Raw genomic sequence first — 18528 nt, forward strand, 5'->3', positions numbered from 1 at the left:
TAAATTGAATCAAATGGAATTTCTTTAAATTGAATCAAATTGAATTTCATTAAATTGAATCAAATGGAATTTCATTAAATTGAATCAAATTGAAGAATTTCATTAAATTGAATCAAATTGAATTTCATTAAATCGAATCAAGTATCAATCTTACTAAATGAATCAAGTTCAATTCTATTAAATAAATCAAGTATCAATTCTACCAAATCAAATCAACTTCAATTCTATCAAATCTACCATTTATACATTATCACTATCGGAAAACAAGTACAACTTAAATTTCCAAACAATAATAGTCATCCAAGAAAACGAGCCTCACGAATTCGTATAAACACAATAAACACAACGATTTAAAACTATAAAAAAACTAAGAAACCCATAATTAAATTCATATTTTGCAATTTTCATATCGACTTTTAGTTACAAAACGTCTAAACAAATGTATTCATATTTTAATAAAACTGTTTCAAACAACTCAACACACCTCTCGTTGGGTAACCTCGAATTAATAAATTAACAAATAAGAAACTCTTGGGGCCCAAGGCTGGGGCCCCCTCAATTAGATTCGCCCCTGCCAGTGATATTTACTGCAATCATGCTGTTGCAATAATTCTCGTATTTTCACTGTTTCGTTCGAAGGTCGACGAATTTGCAACAGAATTTGTTACGATAGATTTTCAAATAGCTGTTTTCTCTCGTTTATGACTCACAAAATAAACAATTCTGTACAAATGCAAGATGTGGCAACCATAATCTTGATTGGCAATTAGTTTTCCTCGAGACTGTTAGTAATATTGAGAATATTTATTTAGCAGGAAATTTACGATTCAAAATATCCTTTTATATAAAAAAATACTGTTTTTTTCATTGAATTTTTTTTTTTTTTAATGCAATTTGAATCTTAAAAGATTATTTTGCAGTACAAACATTTCAATATATTATAATAGTTCATATATTACGATAAAAATTATAAACATTCATTGTATTTACTTTTTGTTCTACTTTATCGACCGTTTTTTTCATTGTATTTTTTTTTTAATGCAATTTGAATCTCAAGAGATTATTTTACAGTACAAACATTTCAATACATTATAATACTTCATATAATACAGTAAAAATTATTAACATTCACTGTATTTACTTTTTGTTCTATTTTATCGACCGTTTTTTTCATTGTATTTTTTTTTTTTAATGCAATTTGAATCTTAAGAGATTATTTTGCAGTACAAACATTTCAATTTATTATAATACTTTATATAATACAATAAAAATTATCAACATTCATTGTATTTACTTTTTGTTCTATTTTATCGACCGTTTTTTTCATTGTATTTACTTTTTGTTCTACATTATCGACCGTTTTTTCCATTGTATTTTTTTTTTATTAATGCAATTTGAATCTCAATTATTTTGCAGTATAAACATTTCAATATATTATAATATTTCATATATTACGATAAAAATTATAAACATTCATTGTATTTACTTCTCGTTCTACTTTACCGACCGAACATATTTGGAAACAGATAATTTTGAATAATTCTTTTGTTAATAGATTGAAAATAACTGCTTATAAGAGAAATTTTTAGTATATTTTGTAAACAATATTTTTTTTAAAACTGATTTTTTTAAATTTTGTATTTTGTTAATAAGATTTTATGAGACTATTTTATGAGATAAGATTTTAATGTATATATACTAGATTCTAGAGGCCAAAATAAGACGAAAATGAAGAATACCAATTTGTTGATGGAGGCTTCGTTAAAAAGTTATTAACATTTAAAGTTCTGTCATTAGTGAATTTTTTTCTCGAAAATGCGCAGGATTTCGAGGATATGTCTAATCACCAAAAATGATTGTAATTGACCCCTGCAACCGAAAATATTTTTTCCAAAACGATTCCAAATTTTTTAATTTTGTCGAAAAATTTCAATTCTAGAATTTTTTTCTAGAAACTGGGTAGGATTTCGAGGATATGTATAATGACCAAAAATGATTGTAATTGACCCTCCTAGCTGAAAATATTTTTTTCAAAACGATTTCAAATTTTTTTTTTTCGTCCAAAAATTTAGGCACCTTCTCGAATTTTTTTCTAGAAACTGGGTAGGATTTCGAGGATATGTATAATGACCAAAAATGATTGTAATTGACCCTCCTAGCTGAAAATATTTTTTTCAAAACGATTTCAAATTTTTTTTTTTCGTCCAAAAATTTAGGCACCTTCTCGAATTTTTTTCTAGAAACTGGGTAGGATTTCGATGGTATGTCTAATGACCAAAAATGATTGCAATCGTCTTTTGCATCCGACTATATTTTTTTTAGAACGATTTAAAAAATTTGAATTTAATTGTTAATAACTTTTTAACGAAGCCTCCATCAACAAATTGATATTCTTGATTTTCGTCTTATTTTGGCCTCTAGAATCTCCCATTAAAATTTTTCCAGGTGTGACCCAACACACTGAGAAAAAAAACAAATTTTGTCTGGGAAAAGTGAAAATAAAATTAGATATTTTACATTATAAATTATCTTATTAAAATAATATTCATTTTCACACTACTATAACTGCAAATTACATGACTAAAATTTAGAACAATAAATACGAGAACTAAATTTCTCTTTAATTGTGAAATATTTCGTAATAAAAACTCTACTTCTAATTGCATAAGTAACGAATAAAAAGTTGTTTATTATTAACTTGTCGAATTTAAAAAATTGAGACGTAAACTAGTAAGCAATACACTACATACTTGCTAAGCAAATATTTTATGTCTAAACTCTAATTATGTAATATAGATAAAATGTTTTAAGTAAAGGTTATCGTATGTGGCGAGACGTATCTATCAGAAAGTGTAAACATTTGTATAGTAATAAAAAAAAAGAAAATGGAAGCTCTCTCTCTCTCTCTGTGTAGAAGCACTGAACTCTATGTATAAATAATAGTCTACCAAAATAAGACGAAAATCAAGAATACCAATTTGTTGATTTTCGTTAAAAAGTTATTAACAATTAAATACAAAAATTTCAAATCGCTCTGGAAAAATTATTTTTAGCTAGGGGGGTCAATTACAATCATTTCTGGTGAATACACATACCCCCGAAATTCTACGCATTTTCGAGAAAAAAATTGTTTACCGAAAATCTAATTTCAGACCAGAAATGGTACCCCGAAATTTCATGCGAATCTTTAAAAAATCATAACTCCTGAACGGATTGGACGATTTTAATGTTCGAAAAGCCAAACGACGGGTATTTAGATGAAGAATATGTAAAAATTGCAAAAATATAAGAAAGGTTGATCCTTGACCTCGTAAACTGAAAAAAACACTATAAAAATGGTCCAATTTTCAAACAGCCATAATTCCTACAATAGTGAATGTATTCCATTGAAATTTAGTATGGAAGTAGAGCTCATGGATACCTATAAAAAAGTACTAAATAAAATTTCCATAGGACGTAAGACAAATTTTTTAAAAATGGAAAACCAATTTTTAAGAAAAATCGACAAGGAGGTAGGTGCCTTAATTTTTGGACGAAAAAAAAAATTTCAAATCGTTTTAAAAAAAATATTTTCTGTTGTGGGGGTCAATTACAAACATTTCTGGTCAATAGACCTACCCCCGAAATCCTAACCGTTTTCGAGAAAAAAATTCGAAAAGGTGTGAAATTTTTCGACGTAAAAAAAAAAATTTCAAATCATTCTAAAAAAAATAGTGTCGATTAAGGGGGTCAATTACAATAATTTTTGGTCATTACACCTACCCCCGAATTCCTACCCACTTTCGAGAAAAAAATTCGAAAAGGTGTGAAATTTTTCGACGTAAAAAAAAAAATTTCAAATCATTCTAAAAAAATTAGTGTCGATTAGGGGGGTCAATTATAATAATTTTTGGTCATTACACCTACCCTCGAAATCCTATTCCTATTCGAGAAAAAAATTCGAAAAGGTGTGAAATTTTTCGGCGGGAAAAAAAAAATTTCAAATCATTCTAAAAAAATTAGTGTCGATTAGGGGGGTCAATTATAATAATTTTTGGTCATTACACCTACCCTCAAAATCCTAACCGTTTTCGAGAAAAAAATTCGAAAAGGTGTGAAATTTTTCGACGTAAAAAAAAAAATTTCAAATCATTCTAAAAAAATTAGTGTCGATTAGGGGGGTCAATTATAATAATTTTTGGTCATTACACCTACCCTCGAAATCCTATTCCTATTCGAGAAAAAAATTCGAAAAGGTGTGAAATTTTTCGGCGGGAAAAAAAAAATTTCAAATCGTTCTGGAAAAATGAATAAACTGTTTTAATAGGTAGAATTGACAAGGTTAATTATTCTAACTAAGGCTACATATTCGCTAAAAGCAACAGACAGCGCTGGGAAAATTTTGATTCGCGAGTAACGAGTAAACATTTTATATTTGTATTCTAACTTCTGTTTACATTCTATTTGCAAATTCATTAGAAGATTAGATTCCATTAACGAGGTTCTTTTCAATCGATTCTTGAGCACACGAAGCGTCTGGGAAAACGCATTTAACGAATAAATCTAAATACGAATACAAATCTAAAATTTTTATTCAATGTCAGTGAATCGAATTTGTCTAATTTTAGCTTTGGAAAATATCAGCAAAACTATAATTCGAAATTTTAAATGATTTTAAATTTTAGCATGATTTTTACATCGTGGCGTCTTTAATTAAATTATTTTATTTTTGATGATGAATAATTAGGCATTTTTATCAAATTATTTTATTTTTAACGATAAATAATGAAATATCTTTAATGAAATTATTTTATTTTTAAAGATAAATAATGAAACATCTTTAATAAAATTATTTTATTTTTAACGACAAATAATGAGGCATTTTTATCAAATTATTTTATTTTTAACGCTAAATAATGAGGCATTTTTATAAAATTATTTTATTTTTAACGATAAATAATGAGGCATTTTTATCAAATTATTTTATTTTTAACGATAAATAATGAGGCATTTTTATCAAATTATTTTATTTTTAACGTTAAATAATGAGGCATTTTTATCAAATTATTTTTATAATAAATAATAGACGATAAATAATGAAACATCTTTAATAAAATTAATTTAATTTTTCGACAAATAATGGGAGATCTTTAATAAAATTATTTTATTTTTAACAATAAATAAAATGTATAGAAAATCGAAAATATTGAATTAAAGAACCCGAAATTTCTAAAATAAATAACATATTTTGAATACTAATAATTAATGGTAAAATTAACAATATTCAATTATTTATTGAATTCAAATGTTTAAATATTCATATTTGACCAGAGTAGAAAATATTATTTACTATTACAATTTATAACGTATGAAAAAATAGATTTTATTCAATTTAAATTAGAACAAAAATGTGAAATTAAAATGTATGGAAAATCGAAAATATTGAATTAAAGAACCTGAAATTTCTAAAATAAATAATATATTTTGAATAATAATAATTAATGGTAAAATTAATAATATTCAATTATTTATTCAATTTAAATGTTTAAATATTCACATTTGTCCAATGTAGAAAAAATTATTAACTATTACAATTTATAACGTATGAGAAAATAGATTTTAGTATGTCTGAAGCATGGCCTTCAGATGTCCCTGAAGAAATGCAACGAAATTGTAAAACAGTGTTAGAATTGTATGTTAATTTGCTGTTTATAAATGCTTAAAGTAGTCGACAGCAGAAGTTATGTTTATCGATAGATATGGACAAGGTCAGTTCCCTAGTTAATTGCAAAAAAGTCGTTAACAATCGGTAAACGTTTCACGATTACTATTCGAAGAGTATATATACATACTACTATTAATAACTTCGAACTATCCATTGCAAACGAGACCAATCTAAACAAAAACACAGCTATTCTTCACAACAATTCTGATATCAGTGTTTTTAGAGCTAGTCTGAGAGGATTTCTGAGCTAGAATCCTCAGAAACATAGCTATTCTTCACAACAATTCTGATATCAGTGTTTTGGAACTAGACTGAGAGGATTTCTGAGCAACAATCCTCAGAAACAGAGCTATTCTTCACAACAATTTTGATATCAGTGTTTTGGAACTAATCTGAGAGGATTTCAGAGCAAGAATCCTCAGAAACATAGCTATTCTTCTCAACAATCCTGATATCAGTGTTTTGGAGCTAGTTTGAGAGGATTTCTGAGCAACAATCCTCAGAAACACAAGCTATTCTTCATAACAATTCTGATATCAGTGTTTTGGAGCTAGCCTAAGAGGATTTCTCAGCAAGAATCCTCAGAAACACAAGCTATTCTTCACAATAATTCTAATATCAGTGTTTTTGAGCTAGTCTAAGAGGATTTCTGAGCAAGAATCCTCAGAAACATACCTATTCTTCACAACAATTCTGATATCAGTGTTTTGGAACTAGTCTGAGAGGATATCTGAGCAAAAATCCTTAGAAACATAGCTATTCTTCTCAACAATTCTGATATCAGTGTTTTGGAGCTAAACTGAGAGTATTTCTGAGCAACAATCCTCAGAAACACAAGCTATTCTTCACAACAATTCTGATATCAATGTTTTGGAACTAATCTGAGAGGATTTCTGAGCAAGAATCCTCAGAAACAGAAGCTATTCTTCACAACAATTCTAATATCAGGGTTTTGGAGCTAGTTTGAGAGGATTTCTGAGCAACAATCCTCAGAAACACAAGCTATTCTTCACAATAATTCTAATATCAGTGTTTTTGAGCTAGACTGAGAGGATTTCTGAGCAAGAATCCTCAGAAACATAGCTATTCTTCACAACAATTCTCATATCAGTGTTTTGGAACTAATCTGAGAGGATTTCTGACCAAGAATCCTCAGAAACACAAGCTATTCTTCACAACAATTCTGATATCAATGTTTTGGAGCTAAACTGAGAGGATTTCTGACCAAGAATCCTCAGAAACACAAGCTATTCTTCACAACAATTCTGATATCAGTGTTTTGGAGCTAGGCTGAGAGGATTTCTGAGCAAGAATCCTCAGAAACATAGCTATTCTTCACAACAATTCTGATATCAGTGTTTTGGAACTAATCTGAGAGGATTTCTGAGCAACAATCCTCAGAAACACAAGCTATTCTTCACAACAATTCTCATATCAGTGTTTTGGAACTAATCTGAGAGGATTTCTGACCAAGAATCCTCAGAAACATAACTATTCTTCCCCACAATTCTGATATCAGAGTTTTGGAGCTAGTCTGAGAGGATTTCTGAGCAACAATCCTCAGAAACATAGCTATTCTTCATAACAATGTTGATATCAGTGTTTTGGAGCTAGTTTGAGAGGATTTCTGAGCAAGAATCCTCAGAAACATAGCTATTCTTCACAAGAATTCTCATGTCAGTGTTTTGGAGCTAAACTGAGAGGATTTCTGACCAAGAATCCTCAGAAACACAAGCTATTCTTCACAACAATTCTGATATCAGTGTTTTGGAGCTAGGCTGAGAGGATTTCTGAGCAAGAATCCTCAGAAACATAGCTATTCTTCACAGCAATTCTGATATCAGTGTTTTGGAACTAATCTGAGAGGATTTCTGAGCAACAATCCTCAGAAACACAAGCTATTCTTCTCAACAATTCTGATATCAGTGTTTTTGGAACTAATCTGAGAGGATTTCTGAGCAAGAATCCTCAGAAACAGAGTTATTCTTCACAACAATTCTGATATCAGTGTTTTTGGAGCTAGTCTGAGAGGATTTCTGAGCAAGAATCCTCAGAAACACAAGCTATTCTTCACAACAATTCTAATATCAGTGTTTTGGAGCTAGTTTGAGAGGATTTCTGAGCAACAATCCTCAGAAACATAGCTATTCTTCTCAACAATTCTGATATCAGTGTTTTGGAGCTAGTCTGAGAGTATTTCTGACCAAGAATCCTCAGAAACACAAGCTATTCTTCACAACAATTCTGCTATCAGTGTTTTGGAACTAATCTGAGAGGATTTCTGAGCAAGAATCCTCAGAAACATACCTATTCTTCACAAGAATCCTGATATCAGTGTTTTTTGAGCTAGTCTGAGAGGATTTCAGAGCAACAATCCTCAGAAACATAGCTATTCTTCTCAACAATCCTGATATCAGGGTTTTGGAGCTAGTCTGAGGATTTCTGAGCAACAATCCTCAGAAACACAAGCTATTCTTCACAACAATTCTGATATCAGTGTTTTTGAGCTAGACTGAGAGGATTTCTGAGCAAGAATCCTCAGAAACATAGCTATTCTTCACAACAATTCTGATATCAGTGTTTAGGAGCTAGACTGAGAGGATTTCATAGCAAGAATCCTCAGAAACATAGCTATTCTTCTCAACAATTCTAATATCAGTGTTTTTGGAGCTAGACTGAGAGGATTTCTGACCAACAATCCTCAGAAACACAAGCTATTCTTCACAACAATTCTAATATCAGTGTTTTTGAGCTAGTCTGAGAGGATTTCAGAGCAAGAATCCTCAGAAACACAAGCTATTCTTCACAACAATTCTAATATCAGGGTTTTGGAGCTAGACTGAGAGGATTTCTGAGCAAAAATCCTCAGAAACATACCTATTCTTCTCAACAATTCTGCTATCAGTGTTTTGGAGCTAGTCTGAGAGGATTTCTGAGCAACAATCCTCAGAAACACAAGCTATTCTTCATAACAATTCTGATATCAGGGTTTTGGAGCTAGACTGAGAGGATTTCTGACCAAGAATCCTCAGAAACATAGCTATTCTTCTCAACAATTCTGATATCAGTGTTTTTGGAGCTAGTCTGAGAGGATTTCAGAGCAACAATCCTCAGAAACATAGCTATTCTTCACAACAATTCTCATATCAGTGTTTTGGAGCTAAACTGAGAGGATTTCTGAGCAAGAATCCTCATAAACATACCTATTCTTCACAAGAATTCTAATATCAGTGTTTTGGAACTAATCTGAGAGGATTTCTGAGCAACAATCCTCAGAAACATCGCTATTCTTCACAACAATTCTCATATCAGTGTTTTGGAGCTAAACTGAGAGGATTTCTGAGCAACAATCCTCAGATACATAGCTATTCTTCACAAGAATTCTGCTATCAGTGTTTTGGAGCTAGACTGAGAGGATTTATGAGCACGAATCCTCAGAAACACAAGCTATTCTTCATAACAATTCTGATATCAGTGTTTTTGAGCTAGACTGAGAGGATTTGGGAGCAACAATCCTCAGAAACATAGCTATTCTTCATAACAATTCTGATATCAGTGTTTTGGAGCTAGTCTGAGAGGATTTCTGACCAAGAATCCTCAGAAACACAGCTATTCTTCACAAGAATTCTGCTATCAGTGTTTTGGAGCTAGTCTGAGAGGATTTCAGAGGAAGAATCCTCAGAAACACAAGCTATTCTTCACAACAATTCTGATATCAGTGTTTTGGAGCTAGGCTGAGAGGATTTCTGAGCAAGAATCCTCAGAAACATAGCTATTCTTCACAACAATTCTGATATCAGTGTTTTGGAACTAATCTGAGAGGATTTCTGAGCAACAATCCTCAGAAACACAAGCTATTCTTCACAACAATTCTCATATCAGTGTTTTGGAACTAATCTGAGAGGATTTCTGACCAAGAATCCTCAGAAACATAACTATTCTTCCCCACAATTCTGATATTACTGTTCTCAAACTAGACTGAGAGGAGCAATCCTCTGAACTGACAAATTGCTATCTGTTTTCTATTAAATCACAAATGTTACCCTCGTCAATTTCAGAATATTGATCGACACAAACTTGAGGGACCTAATGTTGTTGATCTTGCATCTGCTTAGTTCGGAGGCTACTCGTCGGACGCCTTAGCTGAGCGGATTCTGGATTCGAAGGCGAAGGTTCTAATCACGACCGACGGAGTGTGGAGGGGCGAGAAACTGCTTCTTCTCAAGACTATCTGCGACGACGCTTTGAACAAGGTCAAGAGCCACGGTCACGAGGTCGAGTGTTGCGTAGTGGTCGCCCACCTGAGACGACTCAGTGCGCCGCAGGGTGGTAAAACAGACTCAACGGGTAACTAGAACCTGCAACTACTATTATATTTTAAGAAACTTCTTGAAGTATCGAGAAAACAACACGAGTATCATTTAAAAACAATCAATCTCATAGAAATTACAAAAATTTAAGATAAACTATATCATTGCGTCGAGTTCGAGATTTGTCTACAGTCGGTAAAGTAGGAAGGTGTAGGAATCTACACTGTGGCGTTGCTTCCCGTGCTCGACGGGTAACTAGAACCTGAAACTACTATTATATTTTAAGAAACTTCTTAAATAGTATCGAGAAAACACGAGTATCATTTAAAAACAATCAATCTTATAGGAATTACAAAAATTTAAGATAAATTATATCATTGCGTCGAGTTCGAGATTTGTCTACAGTCGGTAAAGTAGAAAGGTGTAGGAATCTACACTGTGGCGTTGCTTCCCGTGCTCGACGGGTAACTAGAACCTGAAATTACTATTATATTTTAAGAAACTTCTTAAAATATCGAGAAAACACGAGTATCATTTAAAATCGTATCGATTTCAATCTCATAGAAATTATAAAAATTTAAGATAAATTATATCATTGCGTCGAGTTCGAGAATTATCTACAGTCGGTAAAGTAGGAAGCTATAAAAATCTACACTGTGGCGTTGCTTTCCGTGCTCGCCGCCAGAGGGCTAGCGCTCTCGACCACTCAGAGGCTACATATGGCTGGGGAGCCCCCTACCAGGCCCCCTCATTCCTTTTTCTGACCTTTTACTAAATTTTCACGAGCAAACCACAGAATACAAAATACAGATTTCTTGAAATTTTGTGTTTTTGCTTAAACTATATCCATTCTAAGATACTTTCTGATCCATTCGTTTCAAGTAAACAAAATGGCGGCCATGAAGCCTCATTTCCACCCCTGGAATCCCTGATTTAAGCAGTTTAACGTCGACCTGGACAATATTTACGTATATTTGTAATCGTCAGAGATACTTAGGCCTCAGAAATTGGATGATCCACTCAGTATAACGAACTTAGGGCACCTGGCAGGAAATCAATGCGACTTAGAGTAGGCCAACGCAGTCGACAACAGATAATCTGCGTTGTAAGTCGAGGAAGGGGCATATTTTTTATTAATTTCTGAATTCTATAAAGGGAAGGCGAATGGGGTGAATGGCACGAGCGACGGGAACGGTTTGGCTGGGCCTCACATCCCCTGGGACGACGATCGCGATTGCTGGTGGCACGATGAAATGGAGGACGCTGAAGACAGGTGTTACCCTGTCTGGATGGCCGCTGAAGATCCACTTTTTATTCTTTACACGAGGTAAACAAACTAAGAAAGGTGTCCCCAAGGGCCCCAAGGCCCATGAGGGCTACAACCACCGAGGGGGGAGCTTAGAATCCATTGGGGGTTGCAATAGTAACTAGACTGAGGATGTTCATGCATTCATGGGGAATTTTAATTCTCAAAAAAATATAGAATGCACTTAATATGCAGAAATATGAGGAATATTGCAAGTGAGATACGAATTATTGGATTTAGGGGTTCACACAACCCTTCACAAAGCTCCCATTTTGTTAATTCTATTTATAATAATGATTGAATGAGATTTTTAACCCTTTCTAATAGTAGATTTCTTTCCGATGATGTGATACTTGCCTTAGAATCTTATTGAATTTGTTTATGTAAAGAAAATCAATATTAAAAATTCTTTACTGAAAATTTAATTAAATGGCTTTTTTCGACGAAAAAAAAAATTTCAAATCGTTCTAGAAAAATTATTTTCGGTTACAAGGGTCAATTACAATCATTTTTGGTGAATAGACATATTGCCGAAATCCTAACCATTTTCGAGAAAAAAATTCCAAAAGGTGGAGAAATTTTTCGACAAAATTCAAAAATTTCAAATCGTTCTGGAAAAATTATTTTCGATTTCGGGGGTCAATTACAATCATTTTTTGTGGATACATGTTCCTTCGAAATCCTTCACATTTTCGAGAAAAAAATTCCAAAAGGTGGAGAAATTTTTCGACAAAATTCAAAAATTTCAAATCGTTCTGGAAAAATTATTTTCGATTATGGGGGTCAATTACAATCATTTTTGGTGAATAGACATATTGCCGAAATCCTTCACATTTTCGAGAAAAAAATTCCAAAAGGTGGACAAATTTTTCGACAAAATTAAAAAATTTCAAATCGTTCTGGAAAAATTATTTTCGATTATGGGGGTCAATTACAATCATTTTTGGTGAATAGACATATTGCCGAAATTCTTCACATTTTCGAGAAAAAAATTCCAAAAGATGGAGAAATTTTTCGTCAAAATTAAAAAATTTCAAATCGTTCTGGAAAAATTATTTTCTGTTACAAGGGTCAATTACAATCATTTTTGGTCATTACACATATTGCCGAAATCCTTCACATTTTCGAGAAAAAAATTCCAAAAGGTGGAGAAATTTTCCGAGAAAATTCAAAAATTTCAAATCGTTCTGGAAAAATTATTTTCGATTATGGGGGTCAATTACAATCATTTTTGGTGAATAGATGTTCCTTCGAAATCCTTCACATTTTCGAGAAAAAAATTCCAAAAGGTAGACAAATTTTTCGACGAAATTCAAAAATTTCAAATCATACTAGAAAAATTATTTTCGGTTGCAAGAGTCAATTACAATCATTTTTGGTCATTACACATATCCCCGAAATCCTTCACATTTTCGAGAAAAAAATTCCAAAAGGTGGAGAAATTTTTCGACAAAATTCAAAAATTTCAAATCTTTCTGGAAAAATTATTTTCGGTTGCAAGGGTCAATTACAATCATTTTTAGTCATTACACATATACCCGAAATCCTTCACATTTTCGAGAAAAAAATTCCAAAAGGTAGACAAATTTTTCGACAAAATTAAAAAATTTCAAATCTTTCTGGAAAAATTATTTTCGGTTGCAAGGGTCAATTACAATCATTTTTAGTCATTACACATATACCCGAAATCCTTCACATTTTCGAGAAAAAAATTCCAAAAGCTAGACAAATTTTTCGACAAAATTAAAAAATTTCAAATCGTTCTGGAAAAAATATTTTCTGTTACAAGGGTCAATTACAATCATTTTTGGTCATTACACATATCCCCGAAATCCTTCACATTTTCGAGAAAAAAATTCCAAAAGGTGGAGAAATTTTTCGACAAAATTCAAAAATTTCAAATCGTTCTGGAAAAATTATTTTCGGTTGCAAGGGTCAATTGCAATCATTTTTGGTCATTACACATATCCCCGAAATCCTACGCATTTTCGAGAAAAAAATTCCTCACTGAAAATCTAATTAAGCGCCAAAATTTTTCGACGGAAAAAAATTTCAAATCGTCCTGGAAAAATTATTTTCAATTTCGGGGGTCAATTGCAATCATTTTCGGTGAATACATATTCCTTCGAAATCCTTCACATTTTCGAGAAAAAAATTCCAAAAGGTGGGGAAATTTTTCGACAAAATTCAAAAATTTCAAATCGTTCTGGAAAAATTATTTTCCGTTGCAAGGGTCAATTACAATCATTTTTGGTCATTACACATATCCCCGAAATCCTACGCATTTTCGAGAAAAAAATTCCTCACTGAAAATCTAATTAGGCGCCAAAATTTTTCAAGAAAAAAAAATTTCAAATCTGTTTGGAAAAATTATTTTCAAATTCAAGGGTCAATTGCAATCATTTTTTATGAATACATATTCCTTCGAAATCCTTCACATTTTCTAGAAAAAAATTCAAGAAGTTGTGAAATTTTTCGACGAGAAAAAAAAAATTTGAATTTTTAAAAAACCTTCAAATGTACAATTCTAGAGCCCAAAATAAGACGAAAATCAAGAATACCAATTTGTAAATTGAAGCTTCGTTAAAAAGTTATTAACAATTGCACCTGAAGATACGCAACCTGCGTGCGCCAGCGTCACACTCTCAACTTTAAACGTTAATAACTTTCAAACGAAGCCTCAATCAACAAATTACTATTCTTCATTTTCGTCTTATTTTGGCCTCTAGAACCCCCCATTAAAATTTCTCCCAGAACTGGTAACAAAACTGTCTAATTTAAGTAACACAATTATTAATTTATACATTTTTGGCGCCAAAGTAACGCCGTGAGAGGTTTGAAAACCACTGCTTTGAGGCAGTAGTCCTTTCTGTTGTGAAACTTTCCTTAAAATTAATATTTTTTTTTCTCTTTTCTCTGATACATAGTGGGTCCACGGGTAAACCTAAAGGCGTTCTCCATACAACAGCTGGATACTTAATTTACGCCGCCACGACCTTCAAATATGTCTTCGATTATCACCCTGGTGACGTCTACTGGTGCACAGCGGACGTTGGTTGGATCACTGGTCACACTTACGTTGTGTACGGTCCTCTGGCCAATGGCGCCACTTCCGTTATTGTAAGTTCGTTTCTAGAACTTATGATCCCATAGTCAGTTATCTTAAATTCAGTAGTTGGAAGAAACACTAACAATACTTGTACAAATCTACAAGACTCATTCAGCAGATCAAATTAAGTATACACTAATCAACTATGGAGTAATTGGAGACTGTCAAAATGGCGCCAAGTTTGAGGCAGAATTCTCTTATTTATGATTTCAATCAGTTATAATTTTGCTCTTTGCACTTTGCAATTTGTTATTTATTGGAGGAAAAAGAGCTTCAAAACTCTGGAGGCCAATCTACGAATTTGATGATAATCCAATTCATATTTTATTTATAGTTTGAGGGTACACCGTTCTATCCAGACAATGACAGATACTGGTCAGTCATCGACAAGTACAAAGTTTCCCAATTTTACACGGCACCCACCGCCATTAGGTCACTCATGAAATTCGGGGACGATTTGGTGAAGAAACATAACCTCTCCACCCTAAAGGTGAGCCAAGATTTAATAAATACTCTTCAAATCCACAGATCATAACTCGCTTTGGTCCTCACAGCCTCTATAAATTGTCTTCTAAAACTGTTTCCATCTCAAATTACGCTCTAAATAATTTTATCATTAAGCAAATATATAAAAATTAATTTTCCTAGGGGAAATTTTACTGGTGGATTCTGGGGACCAAAATAAGACGAAAATGAAGAATACCAATTTGTCGATGGAGGCTTCGTTTAAAAGTTATTAACGTTCAAAGTTCAGTCTGTGAGACGCGACTCTCGCGGGGACCAATATGGCGCGCACGCAGCTCTGCGCATGCGCCGTCTCAGAGACCCAACTTCAAACGTTAATAACTCTTCAACGAAGCCTCCATCGACAAATTACTATTCTTCATTTTCGTCTTATTTTGGCCCCCTGAATCTGTCATTAAAATTTTTCCCAGGGTTGATTGAACACTGTATATTACTTTCAAGTGGAATTGTTGCAGGTGTTAGGTTCGGTGGGAGAGCCGATTAATCCCGAAGCTTGGCTGTGGTTTTACAATCTTATCGGTCGCGGGAAGTGCAGCATAGCGGACACGTTCTGGCAAACGGAAACTGGCGGTCACGTGATCACGCCACTTCCTGGCGCAACGCCCATGAAACCAGGATCTGCAGTAAGCAATTGTGTTCTGTCAGGTAAACAAAACAGTTCGTGCGTTTTTTTGTTTGTCTTTTAGGGGCACGTGTATGAATTGTGTTATTTTACAGCATGCAAGTTTCAATTTGTATCACGATCCTCGAGAAACAAGTAATTTTCAGAAAAATTTTAGTCTATAAAATAGAAATGTCAGAAAAATTGCATGAAAGTTGGTTTTATTGAGTAAAAATAATGCAAATCGTTCTAGAAAAATTATTTTCTGTTGCAAGGGTTAATTATAATCATTTTTGGTCATTACACATACTCTTGAAATCCTAACCATTTTCGAGAAAAAAATTCCTTACTGAAAATCTAATTAAATGCCCAAATTTTTCGATGAAAAAAAAAAATTTCAAATCATACTAAAAAAATTATTTTCAGTTGCGGGGGTCAATTACGATTATTTTTGGTCATTACACATACCCTCGAAATCCTACGCATTTTCGAGAAAAAAATTCCTTACTGAAAATCTAATTAAATGCCCAAATTTTTCGATGAAAAAAAAAAATTTCAAATCATACTAAAAAAATTATTTTCAGTTGCGGGGATCAATTACGATTATTTTTGGTCATTACACATACCCTCGAAATCCTATCGACTTTCGAGAAAAAAATTCGAGAAGATGTGAAATTTTTCGAAGGGAAAAGAAAAATTTGAATTTTAAAAAAAAATTTTAATGGATAATTCTAGAGGCCAAAATAAGACGAAAATCAAGAATAGCAATTTGTTGATGGAGGCTTCGTTAAAAAGTTATTAACAATTGCGCCTGTAGAGCACCAACCTGCGTGCGCCAGTCTCACAAATTCAACTTTAAACGTTAATAACTTTTTAACGAAGCCTCGATCGACAAATTAGTATTCTTGATTTTCGTCTTATTTTGGTCTCCAGAATCCAAAATGTGTATTTGTCGTGAAATTTAAATTTCCGTTTCGAAAAATTTTTATTCGTTATTTCTGAATAATCGTTTGACTTACACTTATTCAAATTTGGAACGTGACCCAAAATCATTAGTAAAAGTTAACGAATAAAGTATTTCGTGTGTACTTTTATTTTATTTACAATAAGCAATAATCGCACGAATTTTGTTGGATACCTGTCGCTTATTATTCAAAAAAACCGAGACAAGATGCTAATAAATCTGTTATTCTTCTGTCAGACGTTTCCATTCTTCGGTGTTTTACCAGAACTGGTGGATGAAGATGGTCGATTGATCGAGGGAGAAGGGGAGGGGTTCTTAGTTTTCCGTCAACCATGGCCGGGAATGATGAGGACGCTTTACGGGAATCATCAACGCTTCCAGAATACATATTTCGATAGATTCCATGGCTACTATTGCACTGGTGACGGTAAGTAATCAACTACAATTCATCTAGCTCAAAAATGTCTAAAAAATCGATGGAATATTTTGTTAGATATCGCTATCTGTTCTTAGAATAACGAAGAAACCAGATAATTTAAGAATTCTTAATATCTGATTCTATTTTACTGTCTGTCGGTACTGCAGGGCGCTACAAAATCCCAGTCGGTTGGTAACGTCGCATGATTGCGTTGTAGGTTATGGCGACTCGATAACAGGGTCTCGAAGAGCCTAAATTCACTTGGACAAAGGATTTTTATAGTTAAGATCAAAATATTTCCTTGCCTTCCTCTTCGATTCTCAATATTTGATTCTATTTTACGGTTCTGTCGGTACTGCAGGGCGCTACAAAATCCCAGTCGGTTGGTAACGTCGCATGATTGCGTTATAGGTTATGGTGACTCGATGACAGGGTCTCGAAGAGCCTAAATTCACTTGGACAAAGGATTTTTATAGTTAAGATCAAAATATTTCCTTGCCTTCCTCTTCGATTTTCAATATCTGACTGTATTTGACTGTTCTGTCGGTACTGCAGGGCGCTACAAAATCCTAGTTGGTTGGTAACGTCGCATGATTGCGTTATAGGTTATGGTGACTCGATGACAGGGTCTCGAAGAGCCTAAATTCACTTGGACAAAGGATTTTTATAGTTAAGATCAAAATATTTCCTTGCCTTCCTCTTCGATTCTCAATATTTGATTCTATTTTACGGTTCTGTCGGTACTGCAGGGTCCTACAAAATCCCAGTTGGTTGGTAACGACGCATGATTGCGTTATAGGTTATGGTGACTCGATAACAGGTTCTCGAAGAGCCTAAATTCACTTGGACAGAGGATTTCTATAGTTAAGACCACCATATTTCCTTGTCTTCTCAAAATCTGATTGTATTTGACTGTTCTGTCGGTACTGCAGGGTTCTACAAAATCCCAGTGATGGCGCCTAGATGACAGGTTCTCGAAGAGCCTAAATTCACTTAGACAAAGGATTTCTATAGTTAAGACCAGCATATTTCCTTGCCTTCCTCTTCGATTCTCAATATTTGATTCTATTTTACGGTTCTGTCGGTACTGCAGGGTTCTACAAAATCCCAGTGATGGCGCCTAGATGACAGGTTCTCGAAGAGCCTAAATTCACTTGGACAAAGGATTTCTATAGTTAAGACCACCATATTTCCTTGTCTTCTCAAAATCTGATTCTATTTGACTGTTCTGTCGGTACTGCAGGGTTCTACAAAATCCCAATAATGGCGCCTAGATGACAGGTTCTCGAAGAGCCTAAATTCACTTGGACAAAGGATTTCTATAATTAAAACCAACATATTTCCTTGCCTTCCTCCTCGATTCTCAAAATGTGATTGTATCTGACTGTTCTGTCGGTACTGCAGGGTTTTACAAAATCCCAGTTATGGTGACTCGATAACAGGTTTTCGAAGAGCCTAAATTCACTCAGACAAAGGATTTCAATAATTAAAACCAACATATTTCCTTGCCTTCTTCCTCGATTCTCAAAATCTGATTTTCTTTGACTGTTCTGTCGGTACTGCAGGGTGCTACAAAATCCCAATAATGGCG

General features: G+C 33.2%; 1 protein-coding gene across 1 annotated transcript in view; it reads left to right on the top strand.

The window, feature by feature from the left end:
- Accoas (acetyl coenzyme A synthase) overlaps positions 1–18528 on the top strand; it is a 50782-nt gene that overhangs the window by 24160 nt on the left and 8094 nt on the right. Inside the window, exons 4-9 of the mRNA XM_076779527.1 lie at positions 9820–10051; positions 11170–11341; positions 14248–14440; positions 14764–14919; positions 15410–15577; positions 16757–16946. Of these exons, the coding sequence (XP_076635642.1) occupies positions 9820–10051; positions 11170–11341; positions 14248–14440; positions 14764–14919; positions 15410–15577; positions 16757–16946 (1111 nt within the window). The remainder of the gene's footprint in view (positions 1–9819; positions 10052–11169; positions 11342–14247; positions 14441–14763; positions 14920–15409; positions 15578–16756; positions 16947–18528) is intronic.

This window comes from Colletes latitarsis, chromosome 12, assembly GCF_051014445.1.
Source record: "Colletes latitarsis isolate SP2378_abdomen chromosome 12, iyColLati1, whole genome shotgun sequence".
Lineage (NCBI taxonomy): Eukaryota > Metazoa > Arthropoda > Insecta > Hymenoptera > Colletidae > Colletes > Colletes latitarsis.